Raw genomic sequence first — 21031 nt, 5'->3', positions numbered from 1 at the left:
GTACGACCTGAGAGATAGACGGGGTTTTTGTCAGTGAGTGTCTGTGTTGGGTAGTAAAGCCTGGAGTGGATCAGGCTGTTTCAGGGGCGCATCAGGAGCGAGGGGTCAACACACCACTCCTCCTGCAGAGAGCGAGGGGTCAACACACACACTCCTCCTGCAGAGAGCGAGGGGTCAACACACACACTCCTCCTGCAGGAGCGAGGGGTCAACACACACACTCCTCCTGCAGAGAGCGAGGGGTCAACACACACACTCCTCCTGCAGAGAGCGAGGGGTCAACACACACACTCCTCCTGCAGAGAGCGAGGGGTCAACACACACACTCCTCCTGCAGGAGAGCGAGGGGTCAACACACACACTCCTCCTGCAGGAGCGAGGGGTCAACACACACACTCTCCTGCAGGGAGCGAGGGGTCAACACACACACTCCTCCTGCAGAGAGCGAGGGGTCAACACACACACTCCCTCCTGCAGAGAGCGAGGGGTCAACACACACACTCCTCCTGCAGAGAGCGAGGGGTCAACACACACACTCCTCCTGCAGAGAGCGAGGGGTCAACACACACACTCCTCCTGCAGAGAGCGAGGGGTCAACACACACACTCCTCCTGCAGAGAGCGAGGGGTCAACACACACACTCCTCCTGCAGAGAGCGAGGGGTCAACACACACACTCCTCCTGCAGAGAGCGAGGGGTCAACACACACACTCCTCCTGCAGAGAGCGAGGGGTCAACACACACACTCCTCCTGCAGAGAGCGAGGGGTCAACACACACACTCCTCCTGCAGAGAGCGAGGGGTCAACACACACACTCCTCCTGCAGAGAGCGAGGGGTCAACACACACACTCCTCCTGCAGAGAGCGAGGGGTCAACACACACACTCCTCCTGCAGAGAGCGAGGGGTCAACACACACACTCCTCCTGCCAGAGAGCGAGGGGTCAACACACACACTCCTTCCTGCAGAGAGCGAGGGGTCAACACACACACTCCTCCTGCAGAGAGCGAGGGGTCAACACACACACTCCTCCTGCAGAGAGCGAGGGGTCAACACACACACTCCTCCTGCAGAGAGCGAGGGGTCAACACACACACTCCTCCTGCAGAGAGCGAGGGGTCAACCACACACACTCCTCCTGCAGAGAGCGAGGGGTCAACACACACACTCCTCCTGCAGAGAGCGAGGGAGTCAACACACACACTCCTCCTGCAGAGAGCGAGGGGTCAACACACACACTCCTCCTGCAGAGAGCGAGGGGTCAACACACACACTCCTCCTGCAGAGAGCGAGGGGTCAACACACACACTCCTCCTGCAGAGAGCGAGGGGTCAACACACACACTCCTCCTGCAGAGAGCGAGGGGTCAACACACACACTCCTCCTGCAGAGAGCGAGGGGTCAACACACACACTCCTCCTGCAGAGAGCGAGGGGTCAACACACACACTCCTCCTGCAGAGAGCGAGGGGTCAACACACACACTCCTCCTGCAGAGAGCGAGGGGTCAACACACACACTCCTCCTGCAGGGAGCGAGGGGTCAACACACACACTCCTCCTGCAGAGAGCGAGGGGTCAACACCACACACTCCTCCTGCAGAGAGCGAGGGGTCAACACACACACTCCTCCTGCAGAGAGCGAGGGGTCAACACACACACTCCTCCTGCAGAGAGCGAGGGGTCAACACACACACTCCTCCTGCAGAGAGCGAGGGGTCAACACACACACTCCTCCTGCAGAGAGCGAGGGGTCAACACACACACTCCTCCTGCAGAGAGCGAGGGGTCAACACACACACTCCTCCTGCAGGGAGCGAGGGGTCAACACACACACTCCTCCTGCAGAGAGCGAGGGGTCAACACACACACTCCTCCTGCAGAGAGCGAGGGGTCAACACACACACTCCTCCTGCAGAGAGCGAGGGGTCAACACACACACTCCTCCTGCAGAGAGCGAGGGGTCAACACACACACTCCTCCTGCAGAGAGCGAGGGGTCAACACACACACTCCTCCTGCAGAGAGCGAGGGGTCAACACACACACTCCTCCTGCAGAGAGCGAGGGGTCAACACACACACTCCTCCTGCAGGGAGCGAGGGGTCAACACACACACTCCTCCTGCAGAGAGCGAGGGGTCAACACACACACTCCTCCTGCAGAGAGCGAGGGGTCAACACACACACTCCTCCTGCAGAGAGCGAGGGGTCAACACACACACTCCTCCTGCAGAGAGCGAGGGGTCAACACACACACTCCTCCTGCAGAGAGCGAGGGGTCAACACACACACTCCTCCTGCAGAGAGCGAGGGGTCAACACACACACTCCTCCTGCAGAGAGCGAGGGGTCAACACACACACTCCTCCTGCAGAGAGCGAGGGGTCAACACACACACTCCTCCTGCAGAGAGCGAGGGGTCAACACACACACTCCTCCTGCAGAGAGCGAGGGGTCAACACACACACTCCTCCTGCAGAGAGCGAGGGGTCAACACACACACTCCTCCTGCAGAGAGCGAGGGGTCAACACACACACTCCTCCTGCAGAGAGCGAGGGGTCAACACACACACTCCTCCTGCAGAGAGCGAGGGGTCAACACACACACTCCTCCTGCAGAGAGCGAGGGGTCAACACACACACTCCTCCTGCAGAGAGCGAGGGGGTCAACACACACACTCCTCCTGCAGGGAGCGAGGGGTCAACACACACACTCCTCCTGCAGAGAGCGAGGGGTCAACACACACACTCCTCCTGCAGAGAGCGAGGGGTCAACACACACACTCCTCCTGCAGGAGCGAGGGGTCAACACACACACTCTCCTGCAGAGAGCGAGGGGTCAACACACACACTCCTCCTGCAGAGAGCGAGGGGTCAACACACACACTCCTCCTGCAGAGAGCGAGGGGTCAACACACACACTCCTCCTGCAGAGAGCGAGGGGTCAACACACACACTCCTCCTGCAGAGAGCGAGGGGTCAACACACACACTCCTCCTGCAGAGAGCGAGGGGGTCAACACACACACTCCTCCTGCAGAGAGCGAGGGGTCAACACACACACTCCTCCTGCAGAGAGCGAGGGGTCAACACACACACTCCTCCTGCAGGGAGCGAGGGGTCAACACACACACTCCTCCTGCAGAGAGCGAGGGGTCAACACACACACTCCTCCTGCAGGAGAGCGAGGGGTCAACACACACACTCCTCCTGCAGAGAGCGAGGGGTCAACACACACACTCCTCCTGCAGAGAGCGAGGGGTCAACACACACACTCCTCCTGCAGAGAGCGAGGGGTCAACACACACACTCCTCCTGCAGAGAGCGAGGGGTCAACACACACACTCCTCCTGCAGAGAGCGAGGGGTCAACACACACACTCCTCCTGCAGAGAGCGAGGGGTCAACACACACACTCCTCCTGCAGAGAGCGAGGGGTCAACACACACACTCCTCCTGCAGAGAGCGAGGGGTCAACACACACACTCCTCCTGCAGAGAGCGAGGGGTCAACACACACACTCCTCCTGCAGAGAGCGAGGGGTCAACACACACACTCCTCCTGCAGAGAGCGAGGGGTCAACACACACACTCCTCCTGCAGAGAGCGAGGGGTCAACACACACACTCCTCCTGCAGAGAGCGAGGGGTCAACACACACACTCCTCCTGCAGAGAGCGAGGGGTCAACACACACACTCCTCCTGCAGAGAGCGAGGGGTCAACACACACACTCCTCCTGCAGGGAGCGAGGGGTCAACACACACACTCCTCCTGCAGAGAGCGAGGGGTCAACACACACACTCCTCCTGCAGAGAGCGAGGGGTCAACACACACACTCCTCCTGCAGGGAGCGAGGGGTCAACACACACACTCCTCCTGCAGAGAGCGAGGGGTCAACACACACACTCCTCCTGCAGAGAGCGAGGGGTCAACACACACACTCCTCCTGCAGAGAGCGAGGGGTCAACACACACACTCCTCCTGCAGAGAGCGAGGGGTCAACACACACACTCCCCTGCAGAGAGCGAGGGGTCAACACACACACTCCTCCTGCAGAGAGCGAGGGGTCAACACACACACTCCTCCTGCAGAGAGCGAGGGGTCAACACACACACTCCTCCTGCAGAGAGCGAGGGGTCAACACACACACTCCTCCTGCAGAGAGCGAGGGGTCAACACACACACTCCTCCTGCAGAGAGCGAGGGGTCAACACACACACTCCTCCTGCAGAGAGCGAGGGGTCAACACACACACTCCTCCTGCAGAGAGCGAGGGGTCAACACACACACTCCTCCTGCAGAGAGCGAGGGGTCAACACACACACTCCTCCTGCAGAGAGCGAGGGGTCAACACACACACTCCTCCTGCAGAGAGCGAGGGGTCAACACACACACTCCTCCTGCAGAGAGCGAGGGGTCAACACACACACTCCTCCTGCAGGGAGCGAGGGGTCAACACACACACTCCTCCTGCAGAGAGCGAGGGGTCAACACACACACTCCTCCTGCAGAGAGCGAGGGGTCAACACACACACTCCTCCTGCAGAGAGCGAGGGGTCAACACACACACTCCTCCTGCAGAGAGCGAGGGGTCAACACACACACTCCTCCTGCAGAGAGCGAGGGGTCAACACACACACTCCTCCTGCAGAGAGCGAGGGGTCAACACACACACTCCTCCTGCAGAGAGCGAGGGGTCAACACACACACTCCTCCTGCAGGGAGCGAGGGGTCAACACACACACTCCTCCTGCAGAGAGCGAGGGGTCAACACACACACTCCTCCTGCAGAGAGCGAGGGGTCAACACACACACTCCTCCTGCAGAGAGCGAGGGGTCAACACACACACTCCTCCTGCAGAGAGCGAGGGGTCAACACACACACTCCTCCTGCAGAGAGCGAGGGGTCAACACACACACTCCTCCTGCAGAGAGCGAGGGGTCAACACACACACTCCTCCTGCAGAGAGCGAGGGGTCAACACACACACTCCTCCTGCAGAGAGCGAGGGGTCAACACACACACTCCTCCTGCAGAGAGCGAGGGGTCAACACACACACTCCTCCTGCAGAGAGCGAGGGGTCAACACACACACTCCTCCTGCAGGGAGCGAGGGGTCAACACACACACTCCTCCTGCAGAGAGCGAGGGGTCAACACACACACTCCTCCTGCAGAGAGCGAGGGGTCACACACACACTCCTCCTGCAGAGAGCGAGGGGTCAACACACACACTCCTCCTGCAGAGAGCGAGGGGTCAACACACACACTCCTCCTGCAGGGAGCGAGGGGTCAACACACACACTCCTCCTGCAGAGAGCGAGGGGTCAACACACACACTCCTCCTGCAGAGAGCGAGGGGTCAACACACACACTCCTCCTGCAGGAGAGCGAGGGGTCAACACACACACTCCTCCTGCAGAGAGCGAGGGGTCAACACACACACTCCTCCTGCAGAGAGCGAGGGGTCAACACACACACTCCTCCTGCAGAGAGCGAGGGGTCAACACACACACTCCTCCTGCAGAGAGCGAGGGGTCAACACACACACTCCTCCTGCAGAGAGCGAGGGGTCAACACACACACTCCTCCTGCAGAGAGCGAGGGGTCAACACACACACTCCTCCTGCAGGGAGCGAGGGGTCAACACACACACTCCTCCTGCAGAGAGCGAGGGGTCAACACACACACTCCTCCTGCAGAGAGCGAGGGGTCAACACACACACTCCTCCTGCAGGGAGCGAGGGGTCAACACACACACTCCTCCTGCAGAGAGCGAGGGGTCAACACACACACTCCTCCTGCAGAGAGCGAGGGGTCAACACACACACTCCTCCTGCAGAGAGCGAGGGGTCAACACACACACTCCTCCTGCAGAGAGCGAGGGGTCAACACACACACTCCTCCTGCAGAGAGCGAGGGTCAACACACACACTCCTCCTGCAGAGAGCGAGGGGTCAACACACACACTCCTCCTGCAGGGAGCGAGGGGTCAACACACACACTCCTCCTGCAGAGAGCGAGGGGTCAACACACACACTCCTCCTGCAGAGAGCGAGGGGTCAACACACACACTCCTCCTGCAGAGAGCGAGGGGTCAACACACACACTCCTCCTGCAGAGAGCGAGGGGTCAACACACACACTCCTCCTGCAGAGAGCGAGGGGTCAACACACACACTCCTCCTGCAGAGAGCGAGGGGTCAACACACACACTCCTCCTGCAGGGAGCGAGGGGTCAACACACACACTCCTCCTGCAGAGAGCGAGGGGTCAACACACACACTCCTCCTGCAGAGAGCGAGGGGTCAACACACACACTCCTCCTGCAGAGAGCGAGGGGTCAACACACACACTCCTCCTGCAGAGAGCGAGGGGTCAACACACACACTCCTCCTGCAGAGAGCGAGGGGTCAACACACACACTCCTCCTGCAGAGAGCGAGGGGTCAACACACACACTCCTCCTGCAGAGAGCGAGGGGTCAACACACACACTCCTCCTGCAGAGAGCGAGGGGTCAACACACACACTCCTCCTGCAGAGAGCGAGGGGTCAACACACACACTCCTCCTGCAGAGAGCGAGGGGTCAACACACACACTCCTCCTGCAGAGAGCGAGGGGTCAACACACACACTCCTCCTGCAGAGAGCGAGGGGTCAACACACACACTCCTCCTGCAGGGAGCGAGGGGTCAACACACACACTCCTCCTGCAGAGAGCGAGGGGTCAACACACACACTCCTCCTGCAGAGAGCGAGGGGTCAACACACACACTCCTCCTGCAGAGAGCGAGGGGTCAACACACACACTCCTCCTGCAGAGAGCGAGGGGTCAACACACACACTCCTGCAGAGAGCGAGGGGTCAACACACACACTCCTCCTGCAGAGAGCGAGGGGTCAACACACACACTCCTCCTGCAGAGAGCGAGGGGTCAACACACACACTCCTCCTGCAGAGAGCGAGGGGTCAACACACACACTCCTCCTGCAGAGAGCGAGGGGTCAACACACACACTCCTCCTGCAGAGAGCGAGGGGTCAACACACACACTCCTCCTGCAGAGAGCGAGGGGTCAACACACACACTCCTCCTGCAGAGAGCGAGGGGTCAACACACACACTCCTCCTGCAGAGAGCGAGGGGTCAACACACACACTCCTCCTGCAGAGAGCGAGGGGTCAACACACACACTCCTCCTGCAGAGAGCGAGGGGTCAACACACACACTCCTCCTGCAGAGAGCGAGGGGTCAACACACACACTCCTCCTGCAGAGAGCGAGGGGTCAACACACACACTCCTCCTGCAGAGAGCGAGGGGTCAACACACACACTCCTCCTGCAGAGAGCGAGGGGTCAACACACACACTCCTCCTGCAGAGAGCGAGGGGGTCAACACACACACTCCTCCTGAAGAGCGAGGGGTCAACACACACACTCCTCCTGCAGGGAGCGAGGGGGTCAACACACACACTCCTCCTGCAGAGAGCGAGGGGTCAACACACACACTCCTCCTGCAGAGAGCGAGGGGTCAACACACACACTCCTCCTGCAGAGAGCGAGGGGGTCAACACACACACTCCTCCTGCAGAGAGCGAGGGGTCAACACACACACTCCTCCTGCAGAGAGCGAGGGGTCAACACACACACTCCTCCTGCAGAGAGCGAGGGGTCAACACACACACTCCTCCTGCAGGGAGCGAGGGGTCAACACACACACTCCTCCTGCAGAGAGCGAGGGGTCAACACACACACTCCTCCTGCAGAGAGCGAGGGGTCAACACACACACTCCTCCTGCAGAGAGCGAGGGGTCAACACACACACTCCTCCTGCAGAGAGCGAGGGGTCAACACACACACTCCTCCTGCAGAGAGCGAGGGGTCAACACACACACTCCTCCTGCAGAGAGCGAGGGGTCAACACACACACTCCTCCTGCAGGGAGCGAGGGGTCAACACACACACTCCTCCTGCAGGGAGCGAGGGGTCAACACACACACTCCTCCTGCAGGGAGCGAGGGGTCAACACACACACTCCTCCTGCAGAGAGCGAGGGGTCAACACACACACTCCTCCTGCAGAGAGCGAGGGGTCAACACACACACTCCTCCTGCAGAGAGCGAGGGGTCAACACACACACTCCTCCTGCACACTACTGTACACTGACACTGCACTGAGAGAGAGAGGGGTTAATACACACACTCCTCCTGCACACTACTGTACACTGACACTGCACTGAGAGAGAGGGGTTAATACACACACTCCTCCTGCACACTACTGTACACTGACACTGCACTGAGAGAGAGGGGTTAATACACACACTCCTCCTGCGCACTGCTGTACACTGACACTGCACTGAGAGAGAGAGAGAGGGGTTAATACACACACTCCTCCTGCACACTACTGTACACTGACACTGCACTGAGAGAGAGAGGGGTTAATACACACACTCCTCCTGCACACTACTGTACACTGACACTGCACTGAGAGAGAGAGGGGTTAATACACACACTCCTCCTGCACACTACTGTACACTGACACTGCACTGAGAGAGAGAGAGAGGGGTTAATACACACACTCCTCCTGCACACTACTGTACACTGACACTGCAGTGAGTTCAAAGTGTTTATTGCACTCTAGCTGTCTCACCATTTCTGTAGACAGGAAACCCAGGGCATCCAAGATCACAAATGAGTCCACCATCTCTGGGAAGACTGCGCTGAACTGCAACACAGCACACAGAGAGCTCACACATAGCAAGGACACCTTAGCACAACAAATAGATTGAAACTTGTCACAACAAATACTCTGTACTCACCAATCCAGCCACATTGCTGCCTGAAACACAAACAGACACTAGTTAGAGGAGATACTGGTACCCTGGCACAGTGAGACACTGGAGCACTGGGCCACTGTTCTACTGAACCTGACACACTGACTCAGCGACACACTAACTGAGTGACGCACTGGTGATGGACAGAAAGACTCGAGAGAGCACTCACCCATACTGTGGCCAATGACCGAGAAGCGCTTCCACTCCAGAGCTGAAAACCACAAGGAAGAAAAGACAGAAATCAGAATCCCTGCAGATCACTGCTACAGCAGACACTGAGGCACCAGATCACTGTGACAGCAAACACAGAGGCAGCAGATCACTGTGACAGCAGATACTGAGGCAGCAGATCACTGCTACAGCAAACACAGAGGCAGCAGATCACTGTGACAGCAGACACTGAGGCAGCAGATCACTGCTACAGCAGACACTGAGGCAGCAGATCACTGTGACAGGAGACACTGAGGCACCAGATCACTGCTACAGCAGACACTGAGGCACCAGATCACTGTGAGAGCAGACACTGAGGCAGCAGATCACTGCTACAGCAGACACTGAGGCAGCAGATCACTGTGACAGGAGACACTGAGGCACCAGATCACTGCTACAGCAGACACTGAGGCACCAGATCACTGTGACAGGAGACACTGAGGCACCAGATCACTGTGAGAGCAGACACCGAGGCACCAGATCACTGAGGCACCAGATCACTGAGGCACCAGATCACTGTGAGAGCAGACACTGAGGCACCAGATCACTGTGAGAGCAGATCACTAAGGAAGCAGATCACTGCAAGAGCAGTCCTGGGAGAGCCTGACCCTCGATGACGCGCCGCATGTCAGCCACATAAGCCGGGAAGGTGTACAGGACTCCTGCGGGCCGGTGCGCAGAGAGGCCGTGACCCGGGAAATCGATCGCCACACAGCGGCAGTCTGGGAGAGGGAGAGGGAGAGAGATTCACATGCAGGCTGTAGAAGAATCAAGGCTGGTCAGATGTGTTCTGATTCACACTGGAGTAAGTGCACCACAATACAATACAAATTTCAATGCACTGCCACATAGCCTGGTCCAGTTTAATAAAGCCCATACCAGTCCAATCCTTTACAATCCAGTCCAGATCAATACAGGCCTGTCCAGTCCAGTCCTATAAAATCCAGTCCAGATCAATACAGGTCTGTTCAGTTGAGTCCAGTCCCATAAAATTCAGTTTAACACACTGAACATGTATGGCTGTCCAGTCAAACACAGCCCTCTTGAGCCCAGCCCGATAAAACCACCCTGTCCTACCCAAGTCCAGCCTGGTCCAGGAATTAGCATGTCCCTTTCACTGACCTGCGGGCAGCAGGGGTATCAGCCTGTCAAAGGACCCAGCGTTGTCTGACCACCCATGCAGGCACAGCACTGGACGCCCGTTGCGAGGACCCCAGTCCTTGGCCGCGATGTGGCCCCAGGGGACAGGAAACTGCACCTCTCTGCAGGGCACTGTGGGTAGAGATTCAGGACAGACGTGGGCGGGGGATCTGCCCGCACAAGGCACGACGGAGGGCTGGACCTGCCCGCGGCCCCTCACCTGCGTGCTTCATGCTGGACACGGAGGTGGACAGTCGCCTCACAGCCTGTAGCATTCCCCCCACCAGCTGAGGGTCCGAGAGGCACACAGAGAGCAGGACACAGGCGTTCATCAGTGGTGTTCATCATGGTAAACTAACAACCAGCCCCTGACCGACACCCTGCCTGAGTGACCTGAGCGACCAACACTCAGAGTGACCACCTGCCTGACCAACACCCTGCCAGAGTGACCAACACACTGACTGAGTGTCTTGAGACACCCTGACAGACACACTGACAGACACTGAGTGACACACTGACACACAGAGACACACTGAGTGACACCCTGATGGAGACACACTGACACACAGAGACACACTGAGTGACACACTGACAGAGACACATTGAGGGACACCCTGACGGAGACACACTGACACACAGAGACACACTAGTGACACCCTGACAGAGACACACTCACACAGAGACACACTAGTGACACCCTGACAGAGACACACTGAGTGACACACTGACAGAGACACACTGAGTGACACACTGACAGAGACACACTAGTGACACCCTGACAGAGACACACTGACACACAGAGACACACTGAGGGACACCCTGATGAAGACACTAGTGACACCCTGATGAAGACACTAGTGACACCCTGACAGAGACACACTGACACACAGAGACACACTAGTGACACCCTGACGCAGACACACTGACACACAGAGACACACTAGTGACACCCTGACGCAGACACACTAGTGACACCCTGACAGAGACACACTGACACACAGAGACACACTAGTGACACCCTGACGGAGACACACTGAGTGACACCCTGACAGAGACACACTGACACACAGAGACACACGAGTGACACCCTGACGGAGACACACTGACACACAGAGACACACGAGTGACACCCTGACGCAGACACACTAGTGACACCCTGACGGAGACACACTGACACACAGAGACACACTAGTGACACCCTGACAGAGACACACTCACACAGAGACACACTAGTGACACCCTGACAGAGACACACTGACACACAGAGACACACGAGTGACACCCTGACGGAGACACACTGACACACAGAGACACACTAGTGACACCCTGACAGAGACACACTCACACAGAGACACACTAGTGACACCCTGACAGAGACACACTGACACACAGAGACACACTGAGTGACACCCTGACGGAGACACACTGAGTGACACCCTGACAGAGACACACTGACACACAGAGACACACGAGTGACACCCTGACGGAGACACACTGACACACAGAGACACACGAGTGACACCCTGACGCAGACACACTAGTGACACCCTGACGATCTCCCAGCACCGTGTTCAGCCCCGCTCTCGCGATCCGAGCCGCTGCCATCATGTAAAGCTGTTGTTCTCGTGATGAATCCATCTTGTTTAAATGATCTGAGTCTCGGCCCTGCGATAACTAATGACCAGGTTCAAACACCTGGATTGGCGAGACCGACGAATCACAGTGTTGCAAAAGCAGTAAGAATCGGTAAACATGTACGAACACTTAAAACAAGAAATGTATTTTGCTCACTCTGCTCCTCAGGCTGTGACAGGTGATCACGCACTGGGCTGCCAGCTCTATCTCATAAAGTTCCCTGTGCAGTCAAGGCAGCAATAGCAGTACTAAAGGATGCAGTGTGTAAAAAGCGTTATTGAAAAGTCTTATGGTCTAACCCACAACAAAACACCGCACAACTGTATCGCAAACTTCACAGTGACCTCCGGCTTTCTTCCGCTTCTGAGCCGCCCCCCGAGAGACCGTCTGGCCAATCAGAGTGTGCTGTCGCCCCCTCGAACGTCACTGTGCTCCAATCAGAGAACACGTTCTTGGCCGGGCAGTGACCAATCAGTGGGAGGAGGAGGCGGTGATTGACGGGGCGGCTAGCGTGTCAGAGGCCGGGAAGGCATGACGTCATTCTTACACCTGTCATTTGAAAGGACACCGGGATTGAGGTCAATTAGAAATCGCATTGACAACAAACGAAATCTCTCGAGCCTCATTCCCAAGTGATCCCATCGATTGGCCTTTGAAAATATTATTCAACCTTCTGTTGAACTGTTTACATTTTTGATGAGTAAAATCCTGATTAAATTATCCAACTTTCACAGGCAGTGCTTGGATTGGATTAAACAGAATTTCTTACCACGTGCATAATATATATGGAATAATAAAGGCATTACATCAAAAAATAAAAGGGTGTTTTTACTGACTCTGTCTAGCTTGTGGAACCTGTGGTAGGACTGCAGTGATCCGGGAGTATGCCCCGGTCTTTGAAGCTACACGCTGGGAAACTGAGCTTGACCAGAGGTCATCTGGACAGTTAATGTGCTCCTGGGCGGTGTGCAGATAAAAGCTGAACGCGGAAGGAATCTGCGTGAGTCCCGCAGGAGCTCATCGCCTGGACCGCCCCTGTCGCGCCTGCCCTGTTCCTCACGGGTCCGAGCCTGCTAGACCAGCTTCAGCCCTGAGCGCGACGGTCACGCGTGTTCTGTACGCCTGGAAAAGAACTGTTCCGGATAGACTTTATTTTTAAACTATTTCGATGCGAGTGATGATTAGATTTTATGCAATTATGAATATGTTGCCGGGTCCAGTATGGAACGAGAAGATGTCTTTACCGCTCATCTGTTCTCAGCAACGGGTCGAAGTCACACCCGCGACACCAGCAGCTCCACTGCGAGTCTCTCCTTTTCCGTGGATCAGGTGGACCCAAACCTCACTCCAGCCAGATGTAAGGAGGCAGGCGGGGATCTAGACGGTGATCCCGGCGTGATCCCGGAGATCGGAGCCAATCAACCAATCACAGCTCGACACACCCCGGCCCACGAGGCCATAAAGGTCGCGAGAGGGAGGCTGTTGCCAGGAGGACTGACGTTTTGTGGAGCAAAGGTTTACTCTTCGAGCGAATATTTTTATGACTAAGTTAATAATTAAAAGTCCTGCGGCAAGAGTCACGCCACGCCGACGCCTCGCGTTCTTCTCGCGTTCTTCTCGTGTCTCGTGTCTCGTGTCGTGGGTGGGAGACACCGGCCGCGCTAACCTGTGCGCGTGGGCGCTGCAATGAGCCTCGCGAAGTCGCTCTCCGGGTCCGGCGTGCTGCTCGTGCTGCTGTGGCTCGCGGGGGGGTGCGGCGCAGGGCCCCAGCCCTCCTCGCGCTTCTTCAGGAGACGCGTGGCCCCGCCGCAGCAGGGGCCCGATGACGTCATCCCCAGGGTCATCTGCACGGAGCGCGAGCTGCAGGCGCTCTTCCGCCCTGGGGTGCGCGCGGAGATGCTCGTGATAGGTCAGTCGCCCGGCTGCCCTCTGGGTGTTAAACTGTTAATCGGCCCCCGGATCGTATCGAGCTGTTTCTGGGAAGAGTCCGGGGTATCGGCTTCATCAGCGACTTGTTTCACCCTCCTACCACCTTTTGTGTAAAGTGCTTCTGCTTCTGTGTTTTTAAATGCATTTATCTGTAGATTCTACCTGTGTACTCTGGCTCATTATTAACATTATTCTCTGCAAGCAGTGTTAATGTCCTGGAGTGTCCAGTCAGTGTGTCTGTATGAACCCCTCTCTCTCAGTGCAGTGTTCATGTACTGGAGTGTCCAGTCAGTGTGTCTGTATGAACCCCTCTCTCTCTCAGTGCAGTGTTCATGTACTGGAGTGTCCAGTCAGTGTGTGTGTATTAACCCCTCTCTCTCTCAGTGCAGTGTTCATGTACTGGAGTGTCCAGTCAGTGTGTCTGTATTAACCCCTCTCTCTCTCTCAGTGCAGTGTTCATGTACTGGAGTGTCTAGTCAGTGTGTCTGTATTAACCCCTCTCTCTCTCAGTGCAGTGTTCATGTACTGGGGTGTCCAGTCAGTGTGTGTGTATTAACCCCTCTCTCTCTCAGTGCAGTGTTCATGTACTGGAGTGTCCAGTCAGTGTGTCTGTATTAACCCCTCTCTCTCTCAGTGTAGTGTTCATGTACTGGAGTGTCCAGTCAGTGTGTCTGTATTAACCCCTCTCTCTCTCAGTGCAGTGTTCATGTACTGGGGTGTCCAGTCAGTGTGTGTTGACCCCTCTCTCTGCAGACCACTCGGGGGTCAGTATTCCTGTGCAGGACGCCCCGGAGCAGTGTGGTGTGCGGGTCAGCGGTGGGGAGGGTGGAGCAGTGTCTGTCTCCAGCGACTCGGCCGGGTGTTTTGTGCGCAGAGAGGTGAGGCGCTGGGGGGGGGGCGCTGGGCTCTCCCGGGCCGCCCTGTCCGGCTCATCGCTGTGTCCCTCTCGCTCGCAGGCCGACGCTCTGCTGCTGGTTCTGGGGGTCCAGCTGGTGCCGGGGGGCCTGTGGTATCGGGTCAACGTCAGCTGTCCTGTCGAGGAGACCCCCCAGGACAGTGAGTCCCATGGGGGCGGGGGGAATGGGGGGGACAGTGGGGTCCCAGCTCGGGCGGGGGGGTGACCGATGTGCTTTGGGGGGGTCCCAGCCCGGGTGGAGGGACTGGGGGGACAGTGGGGTCCCAGCCCGGGCGGGGGGGTGACCGATGTGCTCTGCAGGTCCCCGCGGCCGCTGCGATGTGCCGGATGACCTGCAGGTGGCGTGTGGACCCCGGGGCGTCTCTCCCGCTGCCTGCGCCCGGCGGGGCTGCTGCTACACCCACCGCGCCAGGGCCTGCTTCCACAGGCTTGACGGTACGGCTCCGGGGGGCTGGGGCAGGAGGGCGGGAGGGCAGGAGTGAGGGAGAGGGGGGACGGTCATGATGGAGGGGGGCAGTGAGTGAGAGGGGATGGGGGTGTTGGTCTGACGCTGCTCTGGAGCAGCTGCACAGTTAATGAGCCCAATTAAGTCCTAACGAGGACAACTGCCTGCTCTGGCCCTCGGAGACAGGGTGCCCCACGGTCATGCTCTCGCCCCCAGACTGCACCCAGGACGGCCAGTTCGTCTTCACGGTGCGGCGGCGGGACGCGGAGCCCCCCCTGGACCTGTCCGGCGTGCGGGTGGAGGGGCACGAGGAGTGTGCCCCTCTGGTGACCACGCCCGAGGCGCTGGTGTTCAAGTTCGGGGTGACGGAGTGCGGGGCGCGCAGGGACGACTACGGCCAGGTGCTGCGATTCCAGGTGGAGCTGGTGGCCGTCCCAGGGGTCAGCAGGCTGGAGTACGGTCCTGTGTCCAGGGACAGCCCCTACCGGTCAGTGTGTCTGTGGGCTGTCCAGTCTCTCTACACCAGGGCTGTCCAGTCCTGCTCCTGGAGGGTCAGTGTGTCTGTGGGCTGTCCAGTCTCTCTACACCAGGGCTGTCCAGTCTCTCTCCTGGAGGGTCAGTGTGTCTGTGGGCTGTCCAGTCCTGCTCCTGGAGGGTCAGTGTGTCTGTGGGCTGTCCAGTCCTGCTCCTGGAGGGTCAGTGTGTCTGTGGGCTGTCCAGTCTCTCTACACCAGGGCTGTCCAGTCTCTCTCCTGGAGGGTCAGTGTGTCTGTGGGCTGTCCAGTCCTGCTCCTGGAGAGTCAGTGTGTCTGAGGCCTGTCCAGTTTCTCTACACCAGGGCTTTCCAGTCCTGCTCCTGGAGGGTCAGTGTGTCTGTGGGCTGTCCAGTCTCTCTACACCAGGGCTGTCCAGTCCTGCTCCTGGAGGGTCAGTGTGTCTGTGGGCTGGCAAGTCTCTCTATACCAGGGCTGTCCAGTGCACCTGAAACAGTCCATTTAAGTCAATAAGCAGCTGGTGTAGCTTGTGAAGAGCTGCAGGTGTGGAATCTCAGTTTCTCTGGCCCTTCAGGACTGGACACCTCTGTCCGTGTTCAGGAGTACAAAGCGCCCTGTGCTGCAGTCGGGAGTCTGTCCTTACTGGACACCGAGTTCTGCAGCTTCAGTTTTGTTCCATTGTGAATGAGGACGTGAGCAGTGGGCGTATGTGTGAACACAGTAGGCCTGTCTCCTTTCTGACCGCGGGTCTCCGACTCTCTCAGGCTGCTCATCGAGTGTCAGTACCGCCAGTCGGTGCTCGTTCAGGCTGGGCTGACCGCCCTGGACCCAACACCCCCCAAACCAGCCTCTGCCCTGGGCCAGGTCCGAGTGGAGATGAGGATCGCTAAAGGTACAGAGGAGAGTGAAATGCACAATACACACACCCCAGAGGCACTCCTAATGGATTAATACAAACCCCCAGAACAGACCCCAGAGGCACTCCTAATGGAGTAACACACACCTCCAATAGAGACCCCAGAGGCACTCCGAATTGTTACTTGCCTTGCTCGGTGCTCGATGTGTACTGACTGCTTACTGTCCCCTCTCTCCCTCTCCAGATTCCTCCTTCTCCTCCTTCTTCCCAGCGGACAGGCTGCCTCTCTCTCTGCCACTGAGGGAGCCCCTGTTTGTGGAGGTCAGGGTGCGTGACCCCCCAGACCCCCGTATCTCACTGAGGATCCGAGACTGCTTCGCCTACCCTGCTTCCCGGCACTCTCTCTGGGTCCTGCTGTATGATGGGTGAGAATAGAGACACTGTGACTGACCAGCTGGATGCTCCAGTACATGAACACTGCACTGAGAGAGAGAGGGGTTCATACAGACACACTGACTGGACACTCCAGTACATTAACACTGCACTGAGAGAAAGAGGGGTTCATACAGACACACTGACTGGACACTCCAGTACATGAACACTGCACTGAGAGAGAGGGGTTAATACACACACACTGACTGGACACTCCAGTACATTAACACTGCACTGAGAGAGAGAGGGGTTAATACACACACACTGACTGGACACTCCAGTACATTAACACTGCACTGAGAGAGAGAGGGGTTAATACATACACACTGACTGGACACTCAAGTACATGAACACTGCACTGAGAGAGAGGGGTTAATACAGACACACTGACTGGACACTCCAGTACATGAACACTGCACTGAGAGAGAGGGGTTAATACAGACACACTGACTGGACACTCCAGTACATGAACACTGCACTGAGAGAGAGGGGTTAATACAGACACACTGACTGGACACTCCAGTACATGAACACTGCACTGAGAGAGAGAGGGGTTAATACAGACACACTGACTGGACACTCCAGTAAACTCAGTCTCTCTGTCTCAGATGTCCGAACCCGCTGGACAGTGAGTTTCCCAGTGCGATCCTGGGGGAGCAGCAGGTGGGGCACCTCTCTCACTATCGCCGCTTTGACGTCAAAACCTTCTCCTTCATCGACCCCAAGACGGGGGAGCCCAGCAGCGAGGAGGTCAGTGCCCGCCCCCCCGCCCCCCCCCGCCAGCGCCGGGCTCCTCACTCTCCGCCTCTTGCAGGTCTATTTCTACTGCTGGGTGGAGATCTGCGCAGTGGACTCGGACCGGTGCCGGCAGCAGTGTGTCCAGAGCAGGGGTGAGTCGGAACCACTCAGCCCTTCTGGCAGCTCATCGATCTCAGAACCTCAGAACTTCATCCAGCCCTCTCCTGGGTCGGGGGGGAAAAAACAGGGTGTCTGCTTTAACCACAGGGCTGGGCAGCTTGTTCCACCCTCCCACCACCCTCTGTGCACAGAAGAGCCTCCTGTTCTCAGTTTTCAAGCTCTTCCTTGTGTTTTCCGTGTCCCCTGGCTCCACGTGCCGGTTCTGAGGAAGTCTGCCGGGCTGATTTTCTCTGTGTGCCTGGAGATCTCGGGTGCTTGAGCTGGGTTCAGTCACACGCCTGACACGGTCTCTGTAACCTTCCTCTGTCCCGGCCCACAGCCCAGTCAGACAGCGAGTCAGACCGGCTGAGAAGGGACTTCGGTTCTGATCCAGTCTCTCAGCTTGTTTCGATGGGACCAGTTCTGCTGGGAAACCAACCTGAGATCTTCGGACCTGCTGAGAAATCGGGATCTGGTAAATAATCTACTCAGTCTGTTTTAACCCCTCTCTCTCTGTTAATGTCCTGGAGTGTCCAGTCAGTGTGTGTGTGTATTAACCCCTCTCTCTCAGTGCAGTGTTAATGTACTGGAGTGTCCAGTCAGTGTGTCTGTATTAACCCCTCTCTCTCTCAGTGCAGTGTTAATGTACTGGAGTGTCCAGTCAGTGTGTCTGTATGAACCCCTCTCTCTCTCAGTGCAGTGTTAATGTACTGGAGTGTCCAGTCAGTGTGTCCGTATAGACCCCCCTCTCTCTCTCTCTCCAGTCCATCAGGTCCTGTCTGTCTACTCCCATGCTGCTGTGTGCTCTGCTGCAGTCTGCTTGTTCCTGTTCTCAGCTCTGGCCGGGTTTCTGCTGTATCGCCGGGCAGCCAGGAGGCTGGACCCCGCTGGGCAGGTGGTCACTGAAGCCACAGAGGGTGTCCTTGGGCCATCGTGAGATTGGGACTGGAAATAAAGCCTGGCTGGTTTTTACTTCACTGTGTCGTGGAATTGATTCACACCACTGAGACGGGCGGCAGCGGTTAGCGAGTCCTGGGTTTGGATCTGGACTGGGAATGTCTGGGTGGAGTTTGCATGTTCTGGTGTGGTTGTTTTGGCAAGTGACCCGGTTTTCTCCCTCCTCCCGAAGACCTGCTGGCTGGGTAGGTGACTCGAGACTCTGCTGGCGTGTCTCGTGATGGACTGGTGTCCTGTCCAGCATACGTTCCCATCATACTCCAGGGGCTCGGGATGGGCTCCAGGCTGAGTCTGGGAGTTAGGTGTGGAATCTGTGTGTGGTGGGAGTCCAGCCGAACGGGACAGATCAGGGAGAATCCCTCTGTAATAAACAATTGGAATATTGACATCATTAGTGGAAGGTAATTCACAAACACACCAGCATGTGGCAGTGTGTCCTCATTCTGGCTTTATCCTAGTGAAAAGTGCTCTAGAGCCAACTGAGCTGCTCCTTGTGACGAGTCAAGGTTATTAACACTGAGCCTCCGTTCAGCTGCTCTACAGGAGAGATGATGATGAAGGGTGTCAGTGAGGGGCTCTGGGTGACTCTATCCTCTCTCCAGCTCCAGTGTCCAGTCTCTGTCTGTAACCCCACTGTCACCCTGACTGCAGGACACAGAGGTGCAGACGTGTTGTTACAGACTGAGTGTCTGTTCAGGAGTGATGATGATGATGAAGGGTGTCAGTGAGGGGCTCTGGGTGACTCTATCCTCTCTCCAGCTCCAGTGTCCAGTCTCTGTCTGTAACCCCACTGTCACCCTGACTGCAGGACACAGAGGTGCAGACGTGTTGTTACACACTGAGTGTCTGTTCAGGAGTGATGATGATGATGAAGGGTGTCAGTGTGGGGCTCTGGGTGACTCTATCCTCTCTCCAGCTCCAGTGTCCAGTCTCTGTCTGTAACCCCACTGTCACCCTGACACAGGACACAGAGGTGCAGACGTGTTGTTACACACTGAGTGTCTGTTCAGGAGTGATGATGATGATCATGAAGGGTGTCAGTGAGGGGCTCTGGGTGACTCTATCCTCTCTCCAGCTCCAGTGTCCAGTCTCTGTCTGTAACCCCACTGTCACCCTGACACAGGACACAGAGGTGCAGACGTGTTGTTACAGACTGAGTGTCTGTTCAGCTGCTCTACAGGAGTGATGATGATGATGAAGGGTGGCAGTGTGGGGGCAGACAGGGGGTGGGAGACTCCTCCCAGTGGGAAGAGCCCATGCTCTCCAGAGCTGGATCAGGGAGGAGGGAGGCCCAGCCTGTGGGTGATGGAGCCTCAGGGGTGCGGTGCAGGAGTCTGAGAGCACTGCTCTTCTGTTTACTGCAGAGCACTGATACAGGTTCTGCTACAGCTCGTAAACTGGTCCGGGTCACAGGTGATGCCAGACTAGGACAGTTAGGAGCACGGGGTGGCTGGAGAATTTAAGAAGATGTAAATCCTGCAGAAATCGCACTAGACAAACGGCTGGCTGTGGAAGAGAGCTTCTGGCCGCAGGGACAGCAGTCGACGGGCACCCGAAGCCTGTGGGGTGGGGTTGTCAGAATCGTACTGCGCCCCAGGCAGGAAGCGTTTACAGTATTGTGCACAATTTGTGTCTGCAGTTTCCAGGTAAAGATACTGCTGCTGCTGTGGCATCAGCCCAGCGATGAGCGAACGGCTGCGGTCTGGGGCGGGAAGGGCTGTTCTACGCTGACCGAGTCTCCCGGGCCGAGAGACTAACGAGGAGCCCCGGTTCACGTTCGCCACCCTCAAACCCCCCGACGGGCTCAGCCCAGGGAGCTTCAGCTGCACCAGACAGGCAGGACCGGGGGGACACCAGGAACAGCCGCAGGGAAGAGCAGGGGGCACTTCTCTACACCAAGGGTGGTGGGAGGGTGGAACAAGCTGCCCAGTCACGGTGCTGTTGAAGCCGATACTCTGGGAGGTACCGATACCCCGATAACCAGCAGTGGGAGGTCCTGGGGTCGATCAGCTGTGGGACAGGCAGGCAGGCAGACGGAGAGAGAGACGTGTGCAGAGACAGACTGACAGACAGAGACGTGAGCAGAGACAGACAGATGAAGAGAGAGAGACGTGTGCAGAGACAGACAGACGGGGAGAGAGAGAGAGACATGCAGAGACAGACGGACAGAGAGAAAGAGACGTGTGCAGAGACAGACAGACAGACAGACAGAGACGTGTTTAGAGACAGAGAGAGACGTGTGCAGAGACAGAGAGACAGAGACGTGTGTAGAGAGAGAGAGAGACGTGTGCAGA

General features: G+C 57.3%; 2 protein-coding genes across 10 annotated transcripts in view; one reads left to right on the top strand and one right to left on the bottom strand.

Annotated features, from left to right (window-relative positions):
* The window catches only part of serhl (serine hydrolase like), a 22950-nt gene extending 9670 nt beyond the window's left edge, over nucleotides 1–13280 (bottom strand). Inside the window, exons 1-8 of one of the 7 annotated variants that reach the window (XM_088930898.1) lie at nucleotides 11968–12179; nucleotides 11743–11871; nucleotides 10397–10463; nucleotides 10159–10308; nucleotides 9645–9758; nucleotides 8996–9037; nucleotides 8812–8831; nucleotides 8643–8717 (exon numbers count right to left, since the gene is read on the bottom strand). In XM_088930898.1, coding sequence (XP_088787024.1) covers nucleotides 8643–8717; nucleotides 8812–8831; nucleotides 8996–9037; nucleotides 9645–9758; nucleotides 10159–10308; nucleotides 10397–10463; nucleotides 11743–11814 — 540 coding nt within the window. In that variant the 5' untranslated portion in view covers nucleotides 11815–11871; nucleotides 11968–12179. Of the gene's footprint in view, nucleotides 1–8642; nucleotides 8718–8811; nucleotides 8832–8995; nucleotides 9038–9644; nucleotides 9759–10158; nucleotides 10309–10396; nucleotides 10464–11742; nucleotides 12197–13055 lie in introns of those variants that run through there. The other 6 variants (XM_088930900.1, XM_088930899.1, XM_088930897.1 and 3 more) reach the window with 6 other exon arrangements.
* A 95-nt stretch (nucleotides 13281–13375) lies between these two features.
* On the top strand, nucleotides 13376–18752 carry LOC148821499 (zona pellucida sperm-binding protein 4-like). Of its 3 annotated transcripts, XM_088930848.1 has the most exons (11): nucleotides 13379–13720; nucleotides 14494–14618; nucleotides 14697–14796; nucleotides 14957–15091; nucleotides 15318–15588; nucleotides 16360–16487; nucleotides 16696–16876; nucleotides 17492–17633; nucleotides 17698–17773; nucleotides 18121–18255; nucleotides 18545–18752. In XM_088930848.1, exons 1-11 carry the CDS (start codon nucleotides 13498–13500, stop codon nucleotides 18715–18717), a joined length of 1689 nt encoding a protein of 562 aa, XP_088786974.1. In that variant the 5' UTR covers nucleotides 13379–13497; the 3' UTR covers nucleotides 18718–18752. The 3 variants fall into 3 exon arrangements, with proteins under 3 accessions (XP_088786976.1, XP_088786975.1, XP_088786974.1); XM_088930849.1 differs by lacking the exon at nucleotides 14957–15091 and having other exon boundaries at nucleotides 13377–13720; XM_088930850.1 differs by lacking the exons at nucleotides 17698–17773; nucleotides 18545–18752 and having other exon boundaries at nucleotides 13376–13720; nucleotides 18121–18233.
* The last annotated feature ends 2279 nt before the right edge of the window (nucleotides 18753–21031 follow it).

This window comes from Atractosteus spatula, chromosome 13 (assembly GCF_055471065.1).
Source record: "Atractosteus spatula isolate fAtrSpa1 chromosome 13, fAtrSpa1.hap1, whole genome shotgun sequence".
Lineage (NCBI taxonomy): Eukaryota > Metazoa > Chordata > Actinopteri > Semionotiformes > Lepisosteidae > Atractosteus > Atractosteus spatula.
The sequence above is the reverse complement of the archived record's forward strand: the minus strand, read 5'-3'. Positions and strand labels throughout refer to the sequence as shown.